The 23869-nt window shown below is 37.8% G+C and overlaps 1 protein-coding gene across 5 annotated transcripts in view; it reads right to left on the bottom strand.

The window, feature by feature from the left end:
* Positions 1 to 4140: 4140 nt before the first annotated feature.
* LOC113051569 (potassium voltage-gated channel subfamily C member 1-like) overlaps positions 4141 to 23869 on the bottom strand; it is a 33739-nt gene continuing 14010 nt past the window's right edge. Inside the window, exons 2-4 of one of the 5 annotated variants that reach the window (XM_026215451.1) lie at positions 17741 to 18671; positions 11259 to 11444; positions 4141 to 5934 (exon numbers count right to left, since the gene is read on the bottom strand). In XM_026215451.1, the coding sequence (XP_026071236.1) occupies positions 5825 to 5934; positions 11259 to 11444; positions 17741 to 18671 (1227 nt within the window). In that variant the 3' untranslated portion in view covers positions 4141 to 5824. Of the gene's footprint in view, positions 5935 to 7040; positions 7717 to 7989; positions 8748 to 8805; positions 10600 to 11258; positions 11445 to 17740; positions 18672 to 23869 lie in introns of those variants that run through there. The other 4 variants (XM_026215452.1, XM_026215453.1, XM_026215449.1 and 1 more) reach the window with 4 other exon arrangements.

The raw sequence follows: 23869 nt of genomic DNA, 5'->3' as shown, positions 1-23869 counted from the left end.
ATTACTGGGTCATGTAGATATGAAGGTGTCTGTTCTAGAAACAACCAGGTTGTTACTGAATCATACCGAAGAGGTACTGAGAACGAGAACAAAGAACTTGGGATGTTTCCAAGTTCTCCTTTCACTACAGCTATGAATATATGTAATTTGATTAATGCGCATTATATCTTGCGATAAATAAAGGAGATGCATGGACTGTATTTAATGGAGGATCATTGACATGAAAGTACTCTGACGGTTTTCAGAACCACTTCCAACAACAACGTTTGAAGTCTTCTGGAGATTTCTGGTACACAGCAACATTAAATATCAATTATCTTCGGTTTTCATGAAAATGTCATGCATTATGACAGTCATATTGCTTTTTAACTAACATTCTGATCTGTATGGGCTTCTTTACTGTAGATTTTGCAGTATGCATTTATTGTGTGATTTAGTACATTAATTCATACAGTTTACTTGAACTTGAAGGCTATGTAATGGTTTCATTGGCTGAAAACATTAGGTTTTCCTATCTACACATTCACTTATTGTGCATTTCAAGTTTATTCCAGTGGGGCAGTAAAAGAATCTGCAAACAAACTCCAGTGCTCCTTTTGTAGTCACAGAAGAGATAGGATGAGAGGGAGAGAGTCAAAAGGGTTCAAGGTTCCCACCAGAAGAGATATGAAAGGGCAGACAGCAGAGAGCTGTAGATGAAATGCATGTGTCGATGTTATATTGTGGGCAAGCAGTGAGTGTGCAGTCAGCTGCTCTCAACTCAGCACTGATAGAAAGATTAGATCACACAAAAAGAGACTTGTTATTACCATTCATATTGAGGCATATTAAACTGTATAGCACATTAGCTGTAACATTATTATATTTATTAAATATTTTGATGTAAATATTACAATTTTGTAATAATATATATAATATTAATGAGAGCACAATATCACCAAGAGCAGATAAACATTATACATAAGTCATTAATTATTATTTAATTTACAAATATTTAGAAGTTTTATTTTGTCTTTTATAATCGACTCCATTTTTCAGTTTTACTCTCTATTTCTATTCTCTCTCTTCATTATTTCCGCCCAGAGCTCCTCTGTCTTCACTGCCAGTAGTCCCAACCACTTAAGCGATTCTGAAGGCTTAAATGCTGTTCATTAAACTTTCAGGGCTGGCTGCTTGATGGCAGGCCGTCCTGTGACAGCACAGGAAGATGAAGTAACTGCATGAGCAGCAGAAGGCCCTGAGCAGACTTACTGCACACGCTCAGTGGCCTTCAGTCTGATCATCAGCATAGTCACTGATAGTTGAGCTCATTACTCACCTCCAGTGAGCAGCAGATGAGGTTATCTGCTGTACTGGAAGAAGCCCTGTCATCAAACATGTTCCCTGGATTCACTTGAGGAAATTGAGCTCTATAAACAGCATTTTAAAATGTCTATTGGAATCTCATTCGCTCTCCTAATCTGGTCTTCTAATCCCTCTGAGACACGACACTTCAAAGCTTCTGCTTTACCTCTGTAAGACCCTCCAGGGATTTCCTTGATTTCAGATCCAATTAGAGTCCGGCCTGTAAGTAAAATCCCAGGCACAGTATTGATCTTTGGATCAGTGAAAAGATTTCTCTTACTTGTAATGTACTATTTAAAGAAAGGACAGTGCAAAAGAAAATTGAATGAAAGTCTGAATAGCTGTCACCTGATGGGAGATTTACATATGCCATACGTCGAAACCCATGGAATCAAGGTTACCATGTTTCTGGAATTGTAAGATTTGTAAAAAATTTTTTTATTTCATGCACATTTAGCACAAATACATGTTTTCAACACTACTTTTCTAAATAACAACAGTGCTGCACATTTCTCACTTAAGATGTTTCCTATATATTATACTATATATATATTATAAAATATTAATTTCTTCCAAAAAATTATTCCACATATACACACACACACACACACACACACACGTTTGTTTTTGTGAAAAGTGAGGACATCCCATAGGCATAATGGTTTTTATACTGTAAAAACTGTATATTCTATCGCCCTACACCAACCCTACACCTAACCCTAACCGGAAACTTACCAGTTTTTTCTCAAAAAAAAAAGAAAAACTATTCTGTATGATTTATAAGAATTTTGAAAAATGGGGACATGGGTTATGTCCTCATAAGTCACTCTCTCCTTGTAATACATGTGTCATACCCATGTCATTATACAGAGTTGTGTCCTGATATGTCACAAAAACAAGAGCACACACACGCACAGATACACTTGCATTTTTGGGGGCTCATACAGGCACTCTCCATAGGCATAATGGTTTTTATACTGTAAAAACTGTATTTTCTATATCGCCCTACAGCAACCCTACACCTAAACCTCCCCCTGCAGGAAATTACTGCCAATTTTGGAATTTCATAAAATACCGTTTTGTATGTTTTTTTAAGCCTTTTGTTTTACAGAGACACAGGAAGTGTCCTCATAAACCATGTTTATGTTGTAGTATCCATGTCATTATACACATTTGTGTCTTCATATACCAGATATACCAGTACACACTGATTTTCCATGATTTATGGGGACTTCCCATATACATTTTATACAGTACAGACTGTATATTATATTCCCTAACCTAAAATGTACCCCTCAAAAAAAGAAAAAAAAAGAAAACTACTATCATTTTTTGATTTTTTTTTATCATTCTTTATGATTTATAGGCTGTTTTTCTCATGGGTACCAAAAAATGTCCCCACAAGGTCAAACGTGTGGTATTATTATGTTTTGTCTCTATAATGTGAATACCAGATGCACCCACAAACACACACACACACTAGTTTAATATATATATATATAAAAAAGTGGTTTTCTAAATCTGAAGCAGTATGAATGAGGCTTTGCTGTTCCTGCAGGTTAAATCCCATTCTTGTGCTGCTACTGTTTGTCTCCTTCCTTTGACTTGGGCCATCCTCCTGATTTTTTCAGTGTATTTTGCGTGAGGGTGTATAGATGGCAGTTTATGATAACCACAGATGGTGAATAACCAGGGTTGAGATTTCATGCACACACATAAACACAGGTATGTAATTACTGGTGAGGTAATTCTCACTGTAAATACCCCAGTTATCAAAGCGTCTAGTTTTTCTAGTTTTGTTTATGTACCTCCTGAATAGCATTGGTCTATGTAGGCAGATGCAACAGACTGTAATGATACCATTTGTGCCATAGAATAGCATCAGTGTTAATTATGTGCAGAACTTTGTGTTCTGATGTGTGAACATGTCTGATGAACTGCGCACCCAGATAGCACATACAAATGTAACCAGGCAGCATGGAGGCATGGGAGAAATGGGCTGCCCTTGAAAGCCGATCACATACTTGTGTTGCTATGGCTACAGTTCCTATTAGGTAACTAGGCTGCTATAGTTTTCTGAAAAGATCAAAGCTCAGCAGCAGAGCAAAGAACTAGGGGTACGGTGCATGCACTCATACAGAGAAAACACACCCACTTGCACCTGTACACTCTCACGGGCCACACGCGCACTTCATTTCCTATTAGTCAACATGGATGTAACAAAAGAAAAACATGAAAACAAAATCATAAATCAAACCATGGGAACATTTCATTTGACACATGTGAAAGGCATGCAAAATCTTAAAGATACACAGTACGTAAAAATAAAAAGACACATACAAAGAAGTTATTCAAATGGTTCATTTATTTTTTCTTATACTGAATTTGTCTCAACTGAAATCCTTAGAAGTCCCCCTAAAACATTTAGGTGGTTAAATAAATAGTCGGTTATCATAGAGAGTTCATTTGAAACGCAGTCTTTCTGATAAGCTCATAACTGCAAATTGTTAGCAAGAAAACTGCTAATTTGTTAAAAGAAATAAAACAGCCTTCGAAGCATCCTCTCAACAGAATTTAGATCTTTGTTGGGTAACTGGAATCACGCCTACATTATTTTCATAAAAGAGTTTTTATTCAACTTTTTCGAATGCACACGTGGAACTGAGGTATATTTAATATTTACCATCAACATCATGCCGTTTGCATTCATTAATAATGTCTCTGAATCCACCTAACAAATGCAGATTGAGCAGTAGCTACCTAAGGATGGGAGTAAAATTGACCTAAGAATAATCTTGCAAAGTTTCGCTACATAGTATAATATAGAGTATATTACTGTTATATTTACAAACATATAAATGCTTGCTGACATATTTAGGGTCAACTTTGATTCTTAAAATATAAATAGATTAATCTGTGAGCTTCTCTTCCGTGTAGAGTCACTCAATCTAGTGTAGCCTTGTGCTATAAAGTAAATATGTGTGCATGTGTGTGTTTGTGTTTGGAGTGTGTAGTGTTTTATTTGTAAAATCTTTTACTATTTTAGTAATATCTATTTTAGAATCTGTTTGCGAGGATTAAAGAATCGTTCAACACAACATATGCAATAAAGCTTCTTCGGAAGCATTGCTACTTGATAATCTGGTTTCTGAACCTGTAGATTTTGCAAACTCCATTAAAACACGTCTTGATCATTGGCAGTGAGTTCATGTCAAACCATCTGCATATAGATATACTGATGTCTTTCACATTTTGGCATCAGGTTTTACTGCATGATTCTGAAAAAAACATAAATGTGGACCCCTTTCTGTTTGAAAAGTTCAAAATCTCACTTCATGAAATAACCTCTTGCTTTAACTGGAGTGTACTGATGATGTACTTGCTGTGTTCGGGGGGAAATAGAGTTAGAATGAAATTAAGACCATTATAACTTAGTACATACACCAACATTACCAACTCAAGATACAACTTGTCCTCTAATATTTATTAACTAAGCAAATACAGGGCTCAACAATAAGGGCCCAGGGCTAGTGTGAAAGAGATTTGGCTCAGGTGTCAGATGTTCAGGCAGTGCTATATCATTACTGGATTATATATATATTATATTCATATATATACCTAAACCTTGCCAACTTTTTCTGTAATGTATTGAAAGTGAAAGAATGGTCCATGCAAAAATTCTTTCATAACTTACTAACCCTCTGTTGTTCAAAACCTGTATGCATTTCTTTCTTCTGCAGAACATAAAATAACATATTATGAAGAATATTAGAAACCAGTTTCCTGCTGAAAATTGCATGGACAAAATGATCATTCTTCAAAATATCTTCTTTCATGTTCCACAGGAAGAAATCACACTGGTTTGGAACAACGTAAAGGAGAGTAAATGATAGAATTTCTCAGAATTTATCAAAAAACGAATAAAATCCTAATAATGTAAAATCATAATAATGTATTTGCTGTACATTTTAATGTAAGGAAAACAGTGTTCAAACATACCTTTTTTTTGACATAATAATGTATTTATGGTGGGGCCAGCAGGAAAAACTCTTATTGTTGAGCCCATGAATGTAAAATGTTAAAAGGCAACTGATGATTCACATTAGCAGCACAACAGAGAACAATATCATTAGTATGAGCCCGTTCTAATTTAAAGGCAGCTTTGTGAATTTTTGTTGTGATTTAAAAAAAGAGAAATAAGTTATTGTATAGGTTTGACCTAATAACCCTGTAAAGATTACTGGATACTCTAAATATTCAGTTGCAAGCATGGGCAACACGAAAAGCATATTTACCATACAGACACACGTACAAAAACACACATATTTAACAAGCATGCACTCAAATACACATTACACAGCACTACAAGTTGACAATACTATCAGCCACCAACAAAAAAAGTCCCTTTTTAATACATTTAAATGTGTCGGAACGGGTCTTCCACTCATTTGTGTACAACAAACAGACTAACAGAGCGTTATCAAGAAGTGGGAGGGTTGTTCTGGGCCATGCACACAGTGGTCGGAACACCACGATTCATGACACACACAGAATCTGCAGGCGGTTTGTGCAGGCCCTGCCGAGAAGCCTCTACAGACATGAAAAAGAAGAGAGACAACAGACGAGTTATTACCCAGACACCTAGAGAACAAAGATGGGTGAGGAGGGTGCGAGATGACGTGCCAGCCAGCACAGAGGAGACATGGAAGGAGGAAGGGATGAAAGGAGAGCATAGGGTGAGGTTAATACGGTCTGCTAGCAGGCGTGCGGCAGGCTTTAGCATCATACCTCATTGAGCAGAGTGTATGTTGACACCACTTGTTTAAAGCATCAGCTTGTTCACAGCATGCAGGTGTTTCACTGTTTTCTTCAAATGTTAATGGTTTAATTCATCACCATGCTCATCAGTGCAGTCTGCCATGCTGCTCCACCTGGAGACGTATTTTCTTTACACGCGCATCAAAGACCTTCCAATTCAGCTCTTTGTGCCTGTCGACTTCAGGTCAAAGAGAGTACTGGTGCATCATCCAGTGAGAGAAACAAGAATCAAAACAAACATTCCACTGCAATCCAGGAAAAAAAACCAAGCGCTCTAACAGGTTTCATAGAAAATTTATTTCATGCTATGGTTTTAGTCATCTTTTCCTGTTTTTTCTATGCAGTTTTTGTTGCATAACATAGTGCATGCATTTGTTCCCCCCCCCCCAAAGTTAGCTAAATTGCATACAATTCTCTTATAGTGTAAATATACATCTGTCTTTTTTGCTTTTCTTTGTGTCTTAGTACCTACAAGTGATGAGAGAAGATGTAAAACATCTCGACAGGATGCTGTTTTTCTTGTTTGTTTGTTTTTTCTCCAAAAATAACACTGTTAAAAGTCTGCACATGATATGTGAAATAAACAGTTGTTCACAACAGTTTCCACAGGATCTATTCACCAACACGTAAGACATAAAACAGAAAAATAACTCATTTTGCTCAGTTTTTTTCTTCTCTCTATTAGATCCAGAAACACAAGCATGCCAGACAGAAACAAAGTTGAAGAGTGGAATTCACGATCTACGTCACAGCGGTAATGTGGCGAGTGGGGCGGGGCCGAGAGGCGTGGGAACGAGGAGTGAGGCCAGGTGTAGTGATTGGAGATGAGCTGCACCTGCGCCCCACCCCTCGTTCCCACGCCTCTCGGCCCCGCCCCACTCGCCACAGGTAACCACTAGCGTCTCATTCAGACTTTGAGGTCAATGTGACCAGAGCTGAGTCATGTGGTTAACAACAAAGACAGAACGAAGATATCAGCTGCTAAAGTAAAGAACATGGTCTCTGAGCATCTCATTGCCCATGGCTACATGTCATTTCTGCAATAGTCAAGAACTCTTGAAAGAAAATATTTGTTTTGTACAGACATATTCATAACAGTTATAGAATATTTCCTCTTTTTTTAATGTGACACCATGCAGCTCATGCTAAAATGAATGAAGAGTTCACTACATCTGTAACTGCAGGTACTATCATTAGTATTATGTTTATAAAACTCATTTTGCTGACTTTAAAGCCAATCACATTGCACTCTTCAGTCGATGGTCCTTGAGGTCTTCCTTAAAAAAGTCCTGGTCCATGAGATTCCTCACACAGTTGGAATCCGGATCAACACGCTTGTCACTCCGTCGACTAGCAACATCCTCTACTGTGCTCTTTTTCTCTCTAGATATACGTCCCTCCTTTGGACTTCAGCCTGTAATCCCTGGCCATTGTGACATCCAGCAAGGCTGGAGAAGGGAAACCGAGGTTTTGAGATGCTGCTGCCTTCTCAGGTCACTGTGAGCACCTCTGACTGCATATACTTAACTAGGGCAGTGTCCTCTTTGCAGGGATCTGCAGTAGAAAATACAGGGGAGGGTGGGATTGCTCAGGGTCATCCTGCCATTGGGCCTTGTTTTCATTCAGCTCACAGAATGAGGAGGAAATAGGCTGAGAAAATAAGACTTCCTTTTTGTCTGCATTGTAAAAACGTTCATTTGGGTTGCTTTCGCAATCCAGGGCTAAAAAGGACGGAGAAAGAGAGATGGACAGAAATGCACAGGGAGAATGAAAGAAGTTCTGTAGACAGCAAGAAAGAGGGAATCCTGATACCTCCTACCTGGGGTCCGTTTAATGAGGTGATGAAGAAAGAACAGAGGAAGACTCCGCCGGAACAAAGGGGAAGTGCAGTAAAAATTAAACAGCCAAATTAAACGAAAAAGGAACCGACAAAAGGTTATTGTATCATCTTCCATGTGTCTGAACAGGTTTTATGTGAGAATATACAGGATTTATAAGTAAATATTAATAGTAAATCCTTAAAAAATATCATTATTTCTATCCTTTGAAGGGAGGACACAAGTCTTTCCAGTTCTCAAGTGGTTCCCGGAGCAACAACGTGCTCTGAAAGAAAGGTTTACCTTTCTCGCCTCCAGTTCTTTTATTGTATCTGATAAACACTCATAACTAGGGAATCCTTAACATTTTCCCTGAGATCAGTTGGAGGTTTTCTTTCTCTCTGATGGCTTTGTATGAGTTGAGAGTTGGTACATAAAGACAAGAAACAAGCAAAAAGGACAGAAGAGGAAAAGGAGGAGGGGAGGAGACAAAAACAGAGCCAGAAAACAAGGACCGGAGAACAAGACAGACCAGACCAGACCAAATCAAGCAGCGCAGAGAACAGAAGGCAGCAGAGCAGGAGGAAGACCCAGGGAGACAGCTCTAACTACACAACTGCTCCATTTCTTAGAGAATGGAAGGGATTGGAGAGTGGGACCGCCGCAGGAGAACAGGTGGGCCGCAGGACCCGGTGGACATCGACACCACCTCGGCCAGCGTTCGGGCCTTGCTGGTTATGGTGCCCAGGCTCCGGGACTTTTGATAACCTTGGTTTAGAGAAATGTGCACATGGCAGTTGCTGAGACACAAAGGCTTCGTCTTGACCTGTGTCAGTTTTCTCAACACCATGTTCGCTGCTATGGGTCAGGTTTAAAGGGTTTAATATCGCATGCAATCTCTGGGATGGCATGCACAAAGATCGGTTGGTTCATCTGGCATTCGAGTGAGCAAGAAGGCTGTGGATTGCAAGGCAAAGCTTACAAATAGAATTTAGATGTTCACAGATTTGTTGACTGGTCAATTGAAATTAAGGCAATCGAGAATCCAGTCCAATCCTCAGTTTTAGGCACTTTTTCTCTATATGACTTGCACCATCATTTTGAGTCATTTTGACAAGAAACACATTTTAAGTGTACACACAGTGAAAAAGGAAAGTCTCTGCTTTCAAATGATACAATTATGTTTCCAAACAGTAAAATAGTTACTGTCATAAAAACATATAAATAAATATTTTTTAAGCAAATCAATTCAAACAAATAATTCTTAGGATGTCATGAAAACAGTTTAAGAAAAAATAAAATCCAATTATATTAGAATGCATATATTTAACAATACATATTTACAAGTTATCGACAATTTAATTGATTTAAAACATGTAATTGTTTTCTACTATCATTAGGTGAAACGAACCATTTTATTGACATCTAAGGTTTAAAATGACTTGGTGAATTACTTGAGGGATGATACTAATAAGTTACTGTAGTTACTTAGTACTGTATCAAAATACCCTCTGATGTAGAGTAATTTTCGCTCAGTTTTTCATGCAAATATTAAAAAAGAAGAAATGATCAACTCGTGTGCATTTCTGCATTGTTGTCAGAACTGAGGCAAGTGCAGATTGTTTGAATTCGATAAAAAAACGGACACTTGAAAGTAGAGACTCTAAACTAAATTGATTATCACAATTCTCCTCTAATGGCTTATTTGGACTTTCGACTCAAAATGAAAGAGCATGTCACATATGTCAGTGGCGTATCTACACCAACTCATTATATTATCTGCCTGTGTGCAAAACCAAGTCTTTACTTTCTCATCCAATACCATACAGGCATCAGGACAGATTGTGCAACAAGGCTGCAGGACTGCCCCAACACATGCACAACATAATGCTACAGGAAAAGAGAACAGTGCACTCTCAAGCACTGTATGCACACACACACACACACACACACAAACATCTCTCAAAACACTCATTGATTTGCACAAACAGTAAAACACAAAGACAAAAAACATATTTGTTGGGAACAGTGTGTGTAGTTCTACTTAATGATGATGTTGACCATACTGTGTTACTTTTGACTGTGAGTGAGATCTGGAGTCAAACAGAGCATGCTCACACAGAGCAACATGTCATAAGACACAGACAGACAGCACTATTGGTTAAAAAATGATCACATGACAAATAGGTAGATGGTAGCAAGATATTCTTTTGAATGTGATCAGAAATGGCCAGTTTATGTTGTCACTGCCAGTGGTGTAATTATTGTGGAAAGGAAACTCTAGGTATGAGCCGAAGTCTATTCATTCAGCAGGGGTCAAGGGTCAAACTAGACCAGGTGTGAGATATCATGAACGTGTGATGGTTTTTACATCACTACATTTGCTGACGTTAATTGACAGCCTGTTAAGCTACATAGCGTCTAGGGGCTTTTTATTTATCTAAGGCTGCTGTGGGCGGTTTGAACGTATGACAGTGAAACATGGATGGATCTCAGGTGGTGACCCTGGCATGGCCATCTTCTGGGCTGTGCGCCCAGCCTAGCTGCAGCAGTGGGTAACCCTGTGTGCCATGCGTCGGGCCGGCTGGCTCCGCCCCTGACCTCCCTGAGAACATTCCGGCTAGCATAAGACGGGAGAGAGGGAGAGATGGAAGGAGGTACAAACATAGAGACGCACCACAGGCATGTAGAGTGGTGGAAGAAACAAGTAAAAAACAAACAAACAACAAAGAAAAACAGAAAAAAGGGAAGATTAAGGTTGGCCCCAGGAGGCAGCTGTATGCGTGTTAATATGAATTTGACATAATGCAGCGTGGTGTGAAAAAAAAAAACGTATTTACAATATGTTAAAAGAGAAGAGGTTTGGCGGAATGTGACTTGTGGAAGGATCTGAGCGTGCAGGGAAGGGTCTCTATTCTGATACTGTGTTTCTCATTTTATTTACATATGAAAAATGTTGACAGGAGTGTTTTAAAAATAATAAAATAACTAATGGAAGTGAAACTTTAAACAAAAGATGCAATTTTTTAGCCCATTTAAGCCACCTGACTAAAATCTGAGGTGGACATTTAAGTAGAAATTTGGTCTCATTTGGGATTAAACTGCAGTTGTTAAACTGCATCATCATAAACTGTCTGTTGTGGGCGCGCTCTGCTTGTCTGTATGCTCAGACTGTGGTTATTTACTGTGTAATGCACCTGATATATACTGTACAAACAGTATGTGTGTGAGTATGTGTGTGTGTTTCAAGGGAAAGAGCCTCACACAGTGGTTACATACCCTTCCTCACTCGGGTGCCCGTGTTTGTGGATCGTCCTCCGACGTTTAGCAGAAAACACGGAGTGTCTCCCCGCGGCTGGCTTGGGTTAAAGATATGGCCGTCCTCAGGGGAAATGGCTTGGTCTATGTGGGGACAATCCTCATTGGCTAGCGCTGCTTTAGCTGCCTCACCGTTCACTTTGGGATCTTCAAACACACAAACAAGCAAGTGAGAAGAACATGTAGCCATGGGGATACACCAAGACTGATGCAAGAGAGGGCTTGTGTAGGACAGAGAGATAGGTGAGGGGAGGTAATGGGAAGCCCTGCTGGTGACATGGATGTTATGTGTGCATGCATTTATTTATTCTGGGGTTGCGAGCATACTCATTTAACAGCAAAGGTAGTATTAACATGTTATCCTGGTCACAGTATTTTATTAGTAGTTATGGTCATATTTTATCTGCACTGGCTACACCATTCTGGGAAACAAAACTCCAAAAATAAAACATTAAAAATGTCTGGAAAACCTGAAAATTTACTACACATGCCTTTTCACTGGTTTAAATAAATAAATATATAAATACAATACAAATCCTGAAAGAACCCAGTTATTTAAGATGTCTTAGATTATTTTCATATTTAATATGCAATTTAAGCACAATATACATATAAAAATAGTTTTAATAAATATGTCTAGTTTCCATTTGCAAAATGTTTTCGCCATCATTTTCCATCTGTAATTCATAATCTAAATTAAAAACCAGATTATTTTTATTTCATTATTTAATTATTATTTACAATTTGTGAGCATGGTGCTAGCAACACCAAGTTCATGGGTTCAAATCCTAAGGAAAGCATACACTGTTTATATTTGATAATGGCTGAAAAAATAAATAATTATAATAATATAATATAATTGTATGCTATTGTTTAATCACATGGGGAAAAATAGCTCTGCATTGGTTAACATAACAAAACAAAAAAAATCTCCAAGTACTGTTTTCAGCAATACATTTGACAAAACTGCAGGGTACAGTTCTAATTTTTCTCCAAAGAAAGGGGAGAAGCATTTCCCCAAACCACGATGTTATATATAGAAACAGCTGATGGCAACCAGCCTGTTCACCTGTGAGCTTTCTGGCAGCCAGAAGCTTCTGCTCACTTGATTTACACCTCATCGATCAGACCTGCGAGAAGGGTAGCGCTGCCAGAGCTCCTCAGGGGAAAAAGGCTCTGTGAACTATCATATCTCCCACCTGGATTTCCCATTGTATTGCCAAAACTGATTCAAGCACGCTAACATAGAGCCTCTATCAGCAACTACGGCAGGCTTCAACTTTGTGGTTATTCAAATGGGACGTGAGTTCTGTTGATAAAAGTGGATACATTTCATCATGGTCTATTGATAGATAGTACAACATGCACACCCAGCAGACGTAGACGCAAACAGTATACACTATGGTTTGCATTAACATTGTGACTCTACAAAATATTGATACATTATTAAAGGGAGAGTTCTGTCATAACTTAATCACCCTCATATTGTGCAAAATCGGTTTGACTTACTGTGGATTACAACAGGATATTTATACACACTGGTCATCAGGGGCCAGTATAATTACACTGAAAAGAGAAGCTTTATTTGTCAAAAATAACTGAATCAAATCTTGCCTTCAGGTCATGGTCTCCCAGAAAATAAAACATGAGTCTAAACATGATTCAGGTCATGTCTTATTGTTTGTCCAGTCTACTCTAGCAAGTGCAACTGTGAATAGAGAAAAATAAGATTTCTAAGAAATCTCAAGACAGCAAATGTCATGTGTATTGATATTTGAGCGAATTGGTGTTTATTGATGGTTCATGGTGTGTGCGCATTTACAGTAAGAGGTAACAGCACACTGATACTTAAAACACACACACGAAAAGTTGTTGCAGTGATGCAAGCCTCTGTGATGGAGAGTCTGGGATGGACAAGATGACTCATTTTTATGAACAGGTTGATAAACAGCCATTCCTCTCACTCTCTCTATAGTTGTTTCTGTTTCTCTTTTACAGTGCAGCATATTCTAGTAAGGGATCTGCACTCGCTTAATCATCTTAATCACTTTCAATAAATTTTAATTTCTTACAGTGGCTAAATCAGTGATTTAATCCTGTGGCTCAGTGATAGAGCATTGCGTCAGCAACACAAAAGGTTGCAGGTTCGATTCCCAGGGAACACACGTAATGGTAAAAAAAAACAAACACACTGACTGCTCTGTATGTTCCTTTGGATAAAAGTGTCTGCTAAATGCATAAATGTTCGTGTGATTAGCATTTACAGTTCAGGTGAAGTAATTTTTAATAAATCATCATGTCTGAATGCTGATTACTGATTGGTGCTGCTATGGCTGGTCTTGCCACCTTTCGCAGTCACCTTTGAGATGGCTGTCTAGTTCGTAAACACAGCACATGGCTAATTTATAAATTGTTAAAAACATTTGTGAAATGTATAGGAAGATAATAAATACGATCCAATTCATCTCATTTATACAATAATGATCTTCAAGTCAGTATTGTCTCTTATTAAAGTGTGTATGTGTGGTTAAACAGGGTATATGAATAAATGAAAATGGTTCATTCAGAGTGTATCCTCCTTTCTCCTAAAGAAAAATCCAGAGATGTCTAGTTGTAGACTACATGTAGTGTATGTTATCTCCTCAAGCAGGAATATTCACCTCTAATTCTGTGTGAATGAGAACCTGCTCACTCTTAAGTAGTGATTATTATTTGCTCATGAGCCCCAGTGTAGAGTCTGTAGTGAAAGACAGATCTGCTGGGGCCCTGCTGCACCTGCCCTACTTCCTCTCTGCTATTTCTGCTCCAAACACCCTCAAATCTGTCTTTCTCTTCATCATCCCCCTCACTTTCAGCACTCTCCTCATTTTTCCTCACCCATGAAATGAAAAACAGCAGGAAGTGACAAACAACCTTAAGCATCCGTTCAGATTGACCGCATAAAAATGTAAATATTGTTGTCACTCCTGTTGTGTTTTACGTCGTTCTGTACATGCAGAGTTATGGATCAGTTAGCAAATTCACCTTTGAAAAAATCATTTAGTGACAGTTCTTGTTTACAGCTGTGAGAGCTACATAGCGTCCCCAGTTTAAACACCCTCACTCCCAAAACTTTAAAGTATGTGGCCACTGAATAACCTGAATTCAGTCGTGTCCCTCGAAGACATAATCATCTTCCTGAACTCATGGCACCAAATCTTCCAATAATCTTCCAAATTCTGATACAGATCTGAATACACAATGAAACTGAAACTGAAGAATATTATATAAAAATTCATTTAAATGTACTCATTTACCTGAAATGTCATGTTTCCCTGTGAGTGAATCCTGTTAATAGCAACTATTCCTAGCAACTTCTGAAAAATATAAGGGTGCTGATTATATGCTGTACAATATATCAAACACATACTATATGCTGATACATAAAACTAAATATAAATACTGTCATATCTCCAATTGCCACAATTAACAGCGAGAGCCAAAGCAACTCATGAAATACCATTATGCTGGATGTGTTAAGTGTGAGTCGAGCGTTTGAATTTAAAAAAGGGGCCAAGAACATAATGATAATTACACAACTCGTATTTCTCAGGAGACCTCAGAATTAGAAATAATTATACGACAGGGATGGATATAGGCACTGTCTATGGAGGACAGAGTGTTGACTCATTTCAAACAGTGTGTGTGTGTGTGTGTGTGTGTGTGTGTGTGTGAGTGAGTGACACAGAGCTGCACGGAGAGTGTTTGCTGTGTTTTTCTGCGACCGCTGCCAATGCAACAGATGCTTTCGCTCTATGTGCTGGTGATTCTTACGGTTCTCTGCCCAAAGTCAAATGGATGGAGCTGATAATCAAGGCCTTTGTGCCATCTGTAAACTCATTTACAAGAGAGATTTAAAAAGAGAGGGATAGAGGGAATAAAGGACAGATAGGATATCTAGTTTTTTATGTATAGTTTGTTATTTAACATTTTCAATCCAACTGGCATGAAGATCAAAATTGGATTCATTATCCATTATTTCCCATCGAAACATTACAGATGATTTATATTAAACCCTAAAAACATCCAGAGACATTGTATCCCCTAAAAACCTGAGCAGCAATTAACAGTAGGTCACGTATTGATTTATACTGCATTCATCCTCAGCTCAGACCATCTAACTGTGTGTGCGAGGTGTGTGTGTGTGTGTGTTTGTGAATTGCGCAGGAGTCGTGCGAGGCGAGTGAATGACTGCAGCTCATTGCAGATTGCTTTTCCTATTGTGCGGTTGCTTGGACACTGTTGCCATAGCAACAGGCTCTAGTGCGGTGTAAAAACACAGAGAATGAAATAATAAAGAGACTGTGAGAAAACAGAAGGCACTACCCATCCTTTCACTTCATAAGCTTTGTCTTCAACAGGACAGAATGATCGCGCAAGTAAACATTGCAGGCAGGACTCTCCTTTTATAACTTAACGTATAAATAGATACATACTTAAGGCTGTCTCTAATACTGTAATATAATTATTCATTGAGTGAGTTCTCAAAGTTTAGTGTTTGTCACAAACTCTCACAACAATGGAATGATCCTTTTTTTATATATTTTAAAATGTAATTTATTCCTGTGAGCACCATTACTATTATGTTTGGCCGTCCAAAAGAGGATATAACTAGAAATCAGTGGTTAAGTTTTATTTACAAAACTGTTCCAGAACAGTCCAACCTAAATATTCAGATGTGTGCAGTGCATTTATGAAGGAAAGTTTCCTATACCTGGTAATGGTCGGGTGGAAATTTTCATAACACACTTAAAGTATTCGGCCAATCACAGCACACTAGATATCTGGCCAATCAGAGCACACCGCGCTTTTCAGAAAAATGAGCTTTGTAAAAAATCCACCCGTTTCGGGGTGGGGCATGGAGAAGCAACAGTGTACAGTAATGTATGATGTGTGGAAAATAATCTTTTTTTTTTACCTTAAACTGCGTAAACATCGCATTACACAAAATAATGTTCTTTTTAGCAACGTCATATGACCCCTTTAAAAGACATATTAGATATTTCAAATATCACAAATATTTAATTCTGTTGATGGGGTCAGATTTATTGTGCTGTTTATATTTATTTATTTATTTAGACATGCAATGCATTGTTTTTTTTTTCATTATTTATTTATTTTTTACTTTTGCTGTATCTTTCAAAAAAGTTCATCCTTTCCACCTTTGTTTATAGCTTTATATTTTAGAATGGCATTATCACAAAGGGATCATAATATTTGGTGGTCCTTGGAATCAAAAAGCTTGAAAGCCCATGGATTATTACATTTAAAGTTAGAATTTGATTATGAAATTTCAAAATGGGGATTCCTCCAGTCAGACTTATGGAGGAAGGAGTCACTCACAGATACTCTCACACAATATGAGAAATTCTTTAAGTAGTCTGATCAGACACGGCCAACAAGCTCATCTCTTCACTTCTCTTTCACAGTCAATCTTTAAATGAGTGCTCCAAATGAAGGCACTCACCACCACTTACTCTCGCTGAACGCTGAGGACAGAGTGGAGTGGGATGAAATATCTTATTTATGCTGGTCAGGCACTCTTACTGTTCCACATCCACATGTAATTGTGTGTGGCTGACAGGCTACAACAAGGCTTTTTTCATTTTGTAAATTTAACTCAGATCTGAACTCAATCCAACATGAGATAATGGATATTGATTATGAATTATGAATGTATGTAACACAACATAATTTTAGATACAAAATCACAGTTGTTTACTATACCATATTTCTACAACAGATACTAACTAGAACAGTATACCCCATTTCACCTCCACCACCTAACAAATTTGTGACACAAATCAAACTAATAGATTATGAAATTCAGTATCAAGTATGGATTAGTTGTTGCATCCCTTCTGTATTCTTCTGTGGATTTTCAACTCCCTTACAAAATCATTCAACTGTAGCTATTTGCTTAAAGCCATAGAATAAATCATGCTTAACATCACAAAAGCAAATAAAAACTATTGTGTATTTGCATATAAGTAGAATGTAATTAAGCATCCTACTTGAAAAGCAAGCCATTCAATGAGTGTGCTCCTGTTTGTCTGGGTGGATATAATTTATCCTCACAGGAGTCTGATTGAAAAACATAAAGATTTGCAAAATGTTGCATGGGGTATTGGTTGTTATGCAACCATGGTGAAGAAGTGTGTTTGTTTCTACACACATCTTTGTAAAGAATGCGGTGCGATGAGATTTTATAATGTCTCCAGATGGTTGAGCTGCATTTGAATGATTCCCAAATGAGAGATTTTGAAAACAGGTTACATGTGTGATTTCAGGCAGGTATAGAAAAACGGTGAGGTGGAAGGGAAGAAAAGGTGAGTTAAATCTCTTAAACTTCTGAATCTATGACAATAATCCAGAAGGATGCTGCTTAAAAACAAGCCTCCTACCTGCTCTGTTCATTTCTAAAATCTCCTCTTGGGCAGGAAGAGCGCAATGGTCACTTTGTGGGCTGTGGTGAGGTGAGTTCATGGCAGACTTACAGTAATTCGGTGAGCCCAGCTGGGGGGCACGGGGAATATGCTTGTTCTTTTTCTTTGGTAGCTTCTGCTTAGCCATGGCTAGAGAGTAGTACATCCCAAAGTTATTGACGATGACAGGCACAGGCATGGCGATGGTTAACACACCCGCCAGAGCACACAATGCGCCCACCAACATGCCTGACCAGGTCTGAGGATACATGTCTCCGTAGCCCAATGTGGTCATAGTCACAACAGCCCACCAGAAGCCAATGGGGATGTTTTTGAAATGGGTGTGCTCGCTGGCACGTGGGTCATTGGGATTGGCACCGATTCGCTCGGCGTAGTAGATCATGGTGGCAAAGATGAGAACTCCGAGCGCCAGAAAGATGATGAGCAGGAGGAACTCATTGGTGCTGGCGCGGAGGGTGTGTCCCAGCACTCGCAGGCCCACAAAGTGTCGCGTCAGCTTGAAGATTCGGAGGATCCGAACGAACCGCACTACTCGGAGGAAACCCAGAACGTCCTTTGCTTCGGAAGAGGACAATCCGCTCAGGCCCACCTCCAGGTAAAATGGCAGGATGGCCACAAAGTCGATGATGTTTAGCGTGTTTTTGATGAATTTCTTTTTGTCTGGACAGAAGGTGACACGCATGAGGAACTCAAAGGTGAACCACACTACACACACTCCCTCGATGTAGGTTAGGTAGACCACCGTCTCTGTCTCCAAGTGAAACCTGGAGCTGTTGTCTTCAGGGTTAATATATGTTCGGTTAATGATGGGGTTGAAGGCCTCGTGTGTCTCCAGGCAGAAAGTGGTTATGGAAACCAGTATGAAGAACAGCGAGGCAAATGCCACCCACTGCAGGAGAGAGAGAGAGAACAACGGAAAAGATTGAAAAGTGTTTTGTTTGCATGCTTGGCAAAGAGGCAGGCTTAAACAGACATCTTTTGTAGCATTATACATTTCTTTACTGTAAATTTTGATCTATTTGCTGAATAAAAGTATTAATTTCTTAAAAAAAACATTATAAATCTTGCCACCCACAAGATTTTAATTACATTTTTTTAATTAAAAAAAGATTTAATTTAATTAAAATTAAAATATCAAAAGACTATTAAAAACCTCATTGTGCTCTCTAGAAGAATGCACTGTGTGTAGACTGAGTAGACAAATCTAAACAAATAAAGTTACAGGCAAACAAACAGTAATGAATAAACACATTGTCAAACACAAGCTAATGAAAAGCTAATAGAAGAGCAACTGAATAAACAAGTCAGACCCAATTGAGCAGCTTCTGTGGTGGTTTTGATATCATTGTCAATTTCTATTCATTTTTTTTTTTTCACGGACTGCACATTATTTTAGCTATTAATGTAAACTCTCTAATGTTACTGTACAAAGCACAGTAAACTATTTATATAAAAATATCATTGCACTACTGTTATTTTGCATCAGTAGTGTAGCCAGAAAAGAAACTCTGGGTGTGCATATGAAAATCTTGGTGTGCCACATTTATTGTCAGATTACTGTGCAAAATTATGGGATAGTATTTTTGTCGCACTGCTTCCGTCCAACCATACTCCTAATGGAAATTTGGAGGACGTCTCAAAATGTGGTTAATTGTTAAATGTAATAATTTTCTTTCAAATACGATAATTTTGAAATTCTGGTATGATACTTGGACATTTCCAATCTGGCAACACTGTCTGTTGATGTTGGGCCAGGGGAGGGAGAAACATCCTCATCAGGTGTAACGTAACGCCTTGTGTCCGGCTGTCCATCAAGCCGAGGTTTTTTGCAAAAAAAAAAAATATATATATATATATTTTAACATTTTTAGCATTATTGCACCATATATTGGATTCTTATTTCTGTGCCCCTGAGAGTTATGCTTTAGAATGTTCAGTGGCGTCACAGAACTGCCAGATTCAAACAGCTTTCGCGCGTTGGCTGGCGCTGAGCCAGAGACGGATGCGATCAGCTCTTGTCATATATCACAATTAATATGCAGTGTTTTCAACCCCATAATGTTTATTTTAGGTTTCACACATTTAAATATACATAATCACAGTAAAACAATACATTGGTAGTTTGTAAAATACACAGTGATGTCTATGGAAGCAGCAAAATCTATCTAATCAAATGTATTTTGCCGACGTGTTTTATTCATATATCAGACACACATAGCAGAAAAATAAAATTTACTCTATTCTTCATCCAGTTCAACAGCAACTTACTTTCATGTATTTCGGGAGAAACTCGGGAATTCAAGTGCTGTACGTTAAATCCGGCTGACAGGACTCTGAACTGCAGCGCTCATCTCGTTATAGATCAAGATAATTTATAAAGGTTTTTAAACTAAGAATCGGAATATCAGATAGTTGACATGGTAAGCAAGTTTGTGAATATATTTTAATAAAAAATGAAAAACTAAATAAAACGAATACCGATACATCTCTGTTAGTTATTATGGCTGCGGTATGTCACGTGACAATCATGACGCGTCGCCATGGAAACAAGGGGTCAGTTAAAATATTTGAACTTACACATGAAAGGGTTGATTTAAATTATATATATATATATATATATATATATATATATATATATATATATATATATTCAAAGTAAACAACAATACCTTCACTTACCCTGCACTTTTATGTATATAAACACTGGTTAGATGCCACCCTTTTTTCCCTCACATCCTCTGACTTGTTTAGGCACTTATTCTCTTTGAAGTTTGATGAAAATAGAAATCCAACTAAAATAGCAACATGCCACAAAATGTTTTGTTTCTTTGTTTCATATAAATGTTGCTCAATATCTCTTCTCAGAAACTATGGTGAATTTAGCTTAAAAATGTATCACTTCGATCCAGCCAATCAATCGGCTCAGCATCAGTTCCCATAAGTGATACAAGAATGGAAACCAGGTCAATGTGTCACAAATGACATGCCACTTTTACATTCAATAAGGTATCATATAACATATTGTGCCAAACAAAATACCCCCCCCCCCCAAAAAAAAAAATCTGAATCATATAAGAACTATATGAACCATAAGAAGTATATTTTGCTATGTGCACTTGATTTTTACTGTTAACATGACTGCAAGAATGTGTCCTCAAGCTGCCCTCTCATACTTTTTTATTTTTTATTGTCATAGCATATTTGCTACATTTAAAGAACAATGGATTATCCACCTGTTAGCACGTCCTTACATTTCTTTACAGGTGAGCAGAATAGTCTGCATAACATGGCCTTGTGCAAGCCTCCTACAGCATGTCCCACGCATGAAGACACCGAGACCGCATGATTGAGCAACACTTCCTGTCTCAGTGGTGAAACTCAATTCAGCAACACCATATATACCACATATAGAGACATATAGGAAGTAAAAACGAATTGACCTTTAACCCCTTTGACTGATCTGAGGCCTGTAACATATGCTACATGCTGTGCCGCAATGTGCTTACTTATACAACGCCATTTAAGTATGTACTTTTTGAGTGAGGAAAAAGTGCACACTTTTGAGAGTGTAGTAGAAAGTAGGCAAGGTTTGAGACATAACATCACATAATACAGTTGAGTCTTTAACGGCCAGCTACGTCACAGTTACACACACCCTGTCACTGTAAACTGGCCTGTCAATCATCTTTTCACAGTTTGTATTCTCCACTCTTCATTTCATTTAACTTCCTACCATATCGGAGACTAAAGAAGTAGCACGTTGATCTGCCATCCGTGGGACTTCACGCGGAGAACTCTGCTCATATTTTCTGCATAATGATGCAATTAAAAGTTAACAAACAAATGGATGTTTATAAAAGTTTACACTGCTGTTGCAGATGAAATGTAACACAGATAACATTATATAAATATTTTTTACCAGTTTAAATGTTGATTATTAGTAACAAACCCCTTTATCTAAATCACTTTACTTAACCGTTGGTCACGCACATACACCATGTTTGTAGTTTTTTTTTTTACGTGTTTTATTCATGTTTGTAGTTCTCACATATTATTTTGGATGGATAGTATAAATATTGGGTGCCGGGACAGTTCAAACTCAAGGACATTCCTTGAGGTTTCAAAACATTTCTATTTTTAATTAATACTTTTATTCAGACATATTAAAACTGAAAAATAAAAGCTGTTTTTTCAACTTTTTATTCAAAAGTTTCCTTAAAAAAATATCATAGTTTCCACAAAATATTAAGAGGTACAATTGTTTATCGAGCATAGAATGATTTCTGAAGGATCACATGACACTGAAGATTGTAGTATTTGACTCCTGAAAATGTCGCTTTACATTTTTACATTAATTTCATTTAGAAAACTGCTATGTTAAAATTCTAATAAAATTTGGCAATTTTAAATGGTAGTAATATTTCACCTTTATACTTTTTCTTTTTTCTTTGTTTGTTTGCTTCTTTCTTTGTTTCTTTCTTTCTCTTTTTTGGTGCATATAAGAAACCCTAAACCTTTGAACAGTATTGTTTAATGCTGTTTGATTGAATTAAATCACAGGCTTGCTGGGTTCTAATTAGTTAGCAGTTATAATTTATAAACACATTTTTCCATTAAAGTAAATTCATTTCTGTGAGGCTGACAGGTAGCTGAATCTGAATGACCAGTTCATGCAATGTCCATGTTCAATGGCTTTGTCAGCACAATTGTTTAGCCATGATATTGTTTTTTTTTTCTCTTTCTATTCAAACAGATGAATTACCCCTGTCTGGACTGTTTGGGTGTAGAATCATGTTACCCTTCTTACAATCATCAAAAGATTAACGACTAGTTACCCGAAACTCTCTTTGTCAGTGGATCTGCCTCAACAAAACACACTGCAGTGTGTGTGGATGGATTGTGGTCTGATTAAAATGCTGACAACTAAGTACTCTGAAGTACTTATGAATCGGCATGATACAATAAAACTAAAACATCCATAAGATGATGTGAGTAAATGATTAGGTGAAAAGTGCTAAGTGACCCCATTGCCAAAGCATTTCTGCAAGGGAAAATGAAGAGGATGCAAGAGGGACAGACGGAGGGGAAAAAGAAGGGAAGAGGCTAATTCAAGTGTCTCAGAAATAGCTCAAAATCCTCCCCCTTCTGCCTTACATCACCTCTTACTCTCATTCTCTGGTTGTACTTCTGTTCCTGGAGATGAAAGCTTGTCACGTTCTCTTATGTAACCAGACACAGTGCACCCACATTAGGGACTGTGTCTGTATTTCTGGATTCATGTGTTTTGCGTCTGTAGGGAGGGCCTGTGTATTGGGCTTTTTGTACATGGCTGTGAGTGTTGGCACTCCCGTACTTTCATTTTTGAACAATAATGTCCCACCGGGGCCAGTTGGGGGTCCTGACTTAGTCCTACCAGTTTATAACCATCTGTATTAATTGTAAAGGAGCTGGTTGCAAAGCTGGTTTCTTTCTTTAGGAAAAATAGCAAAATCACAACAAATCTTGAGTCACATACAGTATCTGTAGACTGTTTCTATTTGCTATTTTGGCCATTCTAGCTGTTAGGAATATTATATTTATTATGTTATTATTCAAATACTTAAAACATATGTATAAAAATGAGCAGTGTTTCAAAAGTGAATATAGGATACCAACAGGAGCTCGTTCTGCAGGTTATGCTAGTAGATGGCAAGAGTGTTCCTGTGAATTATTATTTGAGATGATTGGCTTTAGATTTATTTATGAACAAAACAAGTGACTGGCTGCATCTGAAATCACATACTTCCCTACTATAGAGAAGACGGAAAAACAGTATGTTATATTCAAATCCACAGTATTCATAAAACTGTAGGCAGAAAGTGGTCAGATGACTCTTGCAGCGAGATTGTGAAGAATGTATCAGATCTCTTTTATTATACTAAAAGTTAAGAAACGTAGTTTTTTGGCAGATTGATTACCATTTGTATAACAACAGTTTTACTGCAAATTCCATACTCATGCCCCAATAAAAAAGGTCTAGCAATTATAGGTACACTCCACTTATATGTAGCTTCCTTACATTTAAGTGAAGTGCAAAAACCAGGATCA

This window comes from Carassius auratus, chromosome 32 (genome assembly GCF_003368295.1).
Source record: "Carassius auratus strain Wakin chromosome 32, ASM336829v1, whole genome shotgun sequence".
Classification (NCBI taxonomy): Eukaryota; Metazoa; Chordata; class Actinopteri; order Cypriniformes; family Cyprinidae; genus Carassius; species Carassius auratus.
Note: the sequence above shows the minus strand (reverse complement) of the source record. Positions and strands in the feature narration are given on the sequence as shown.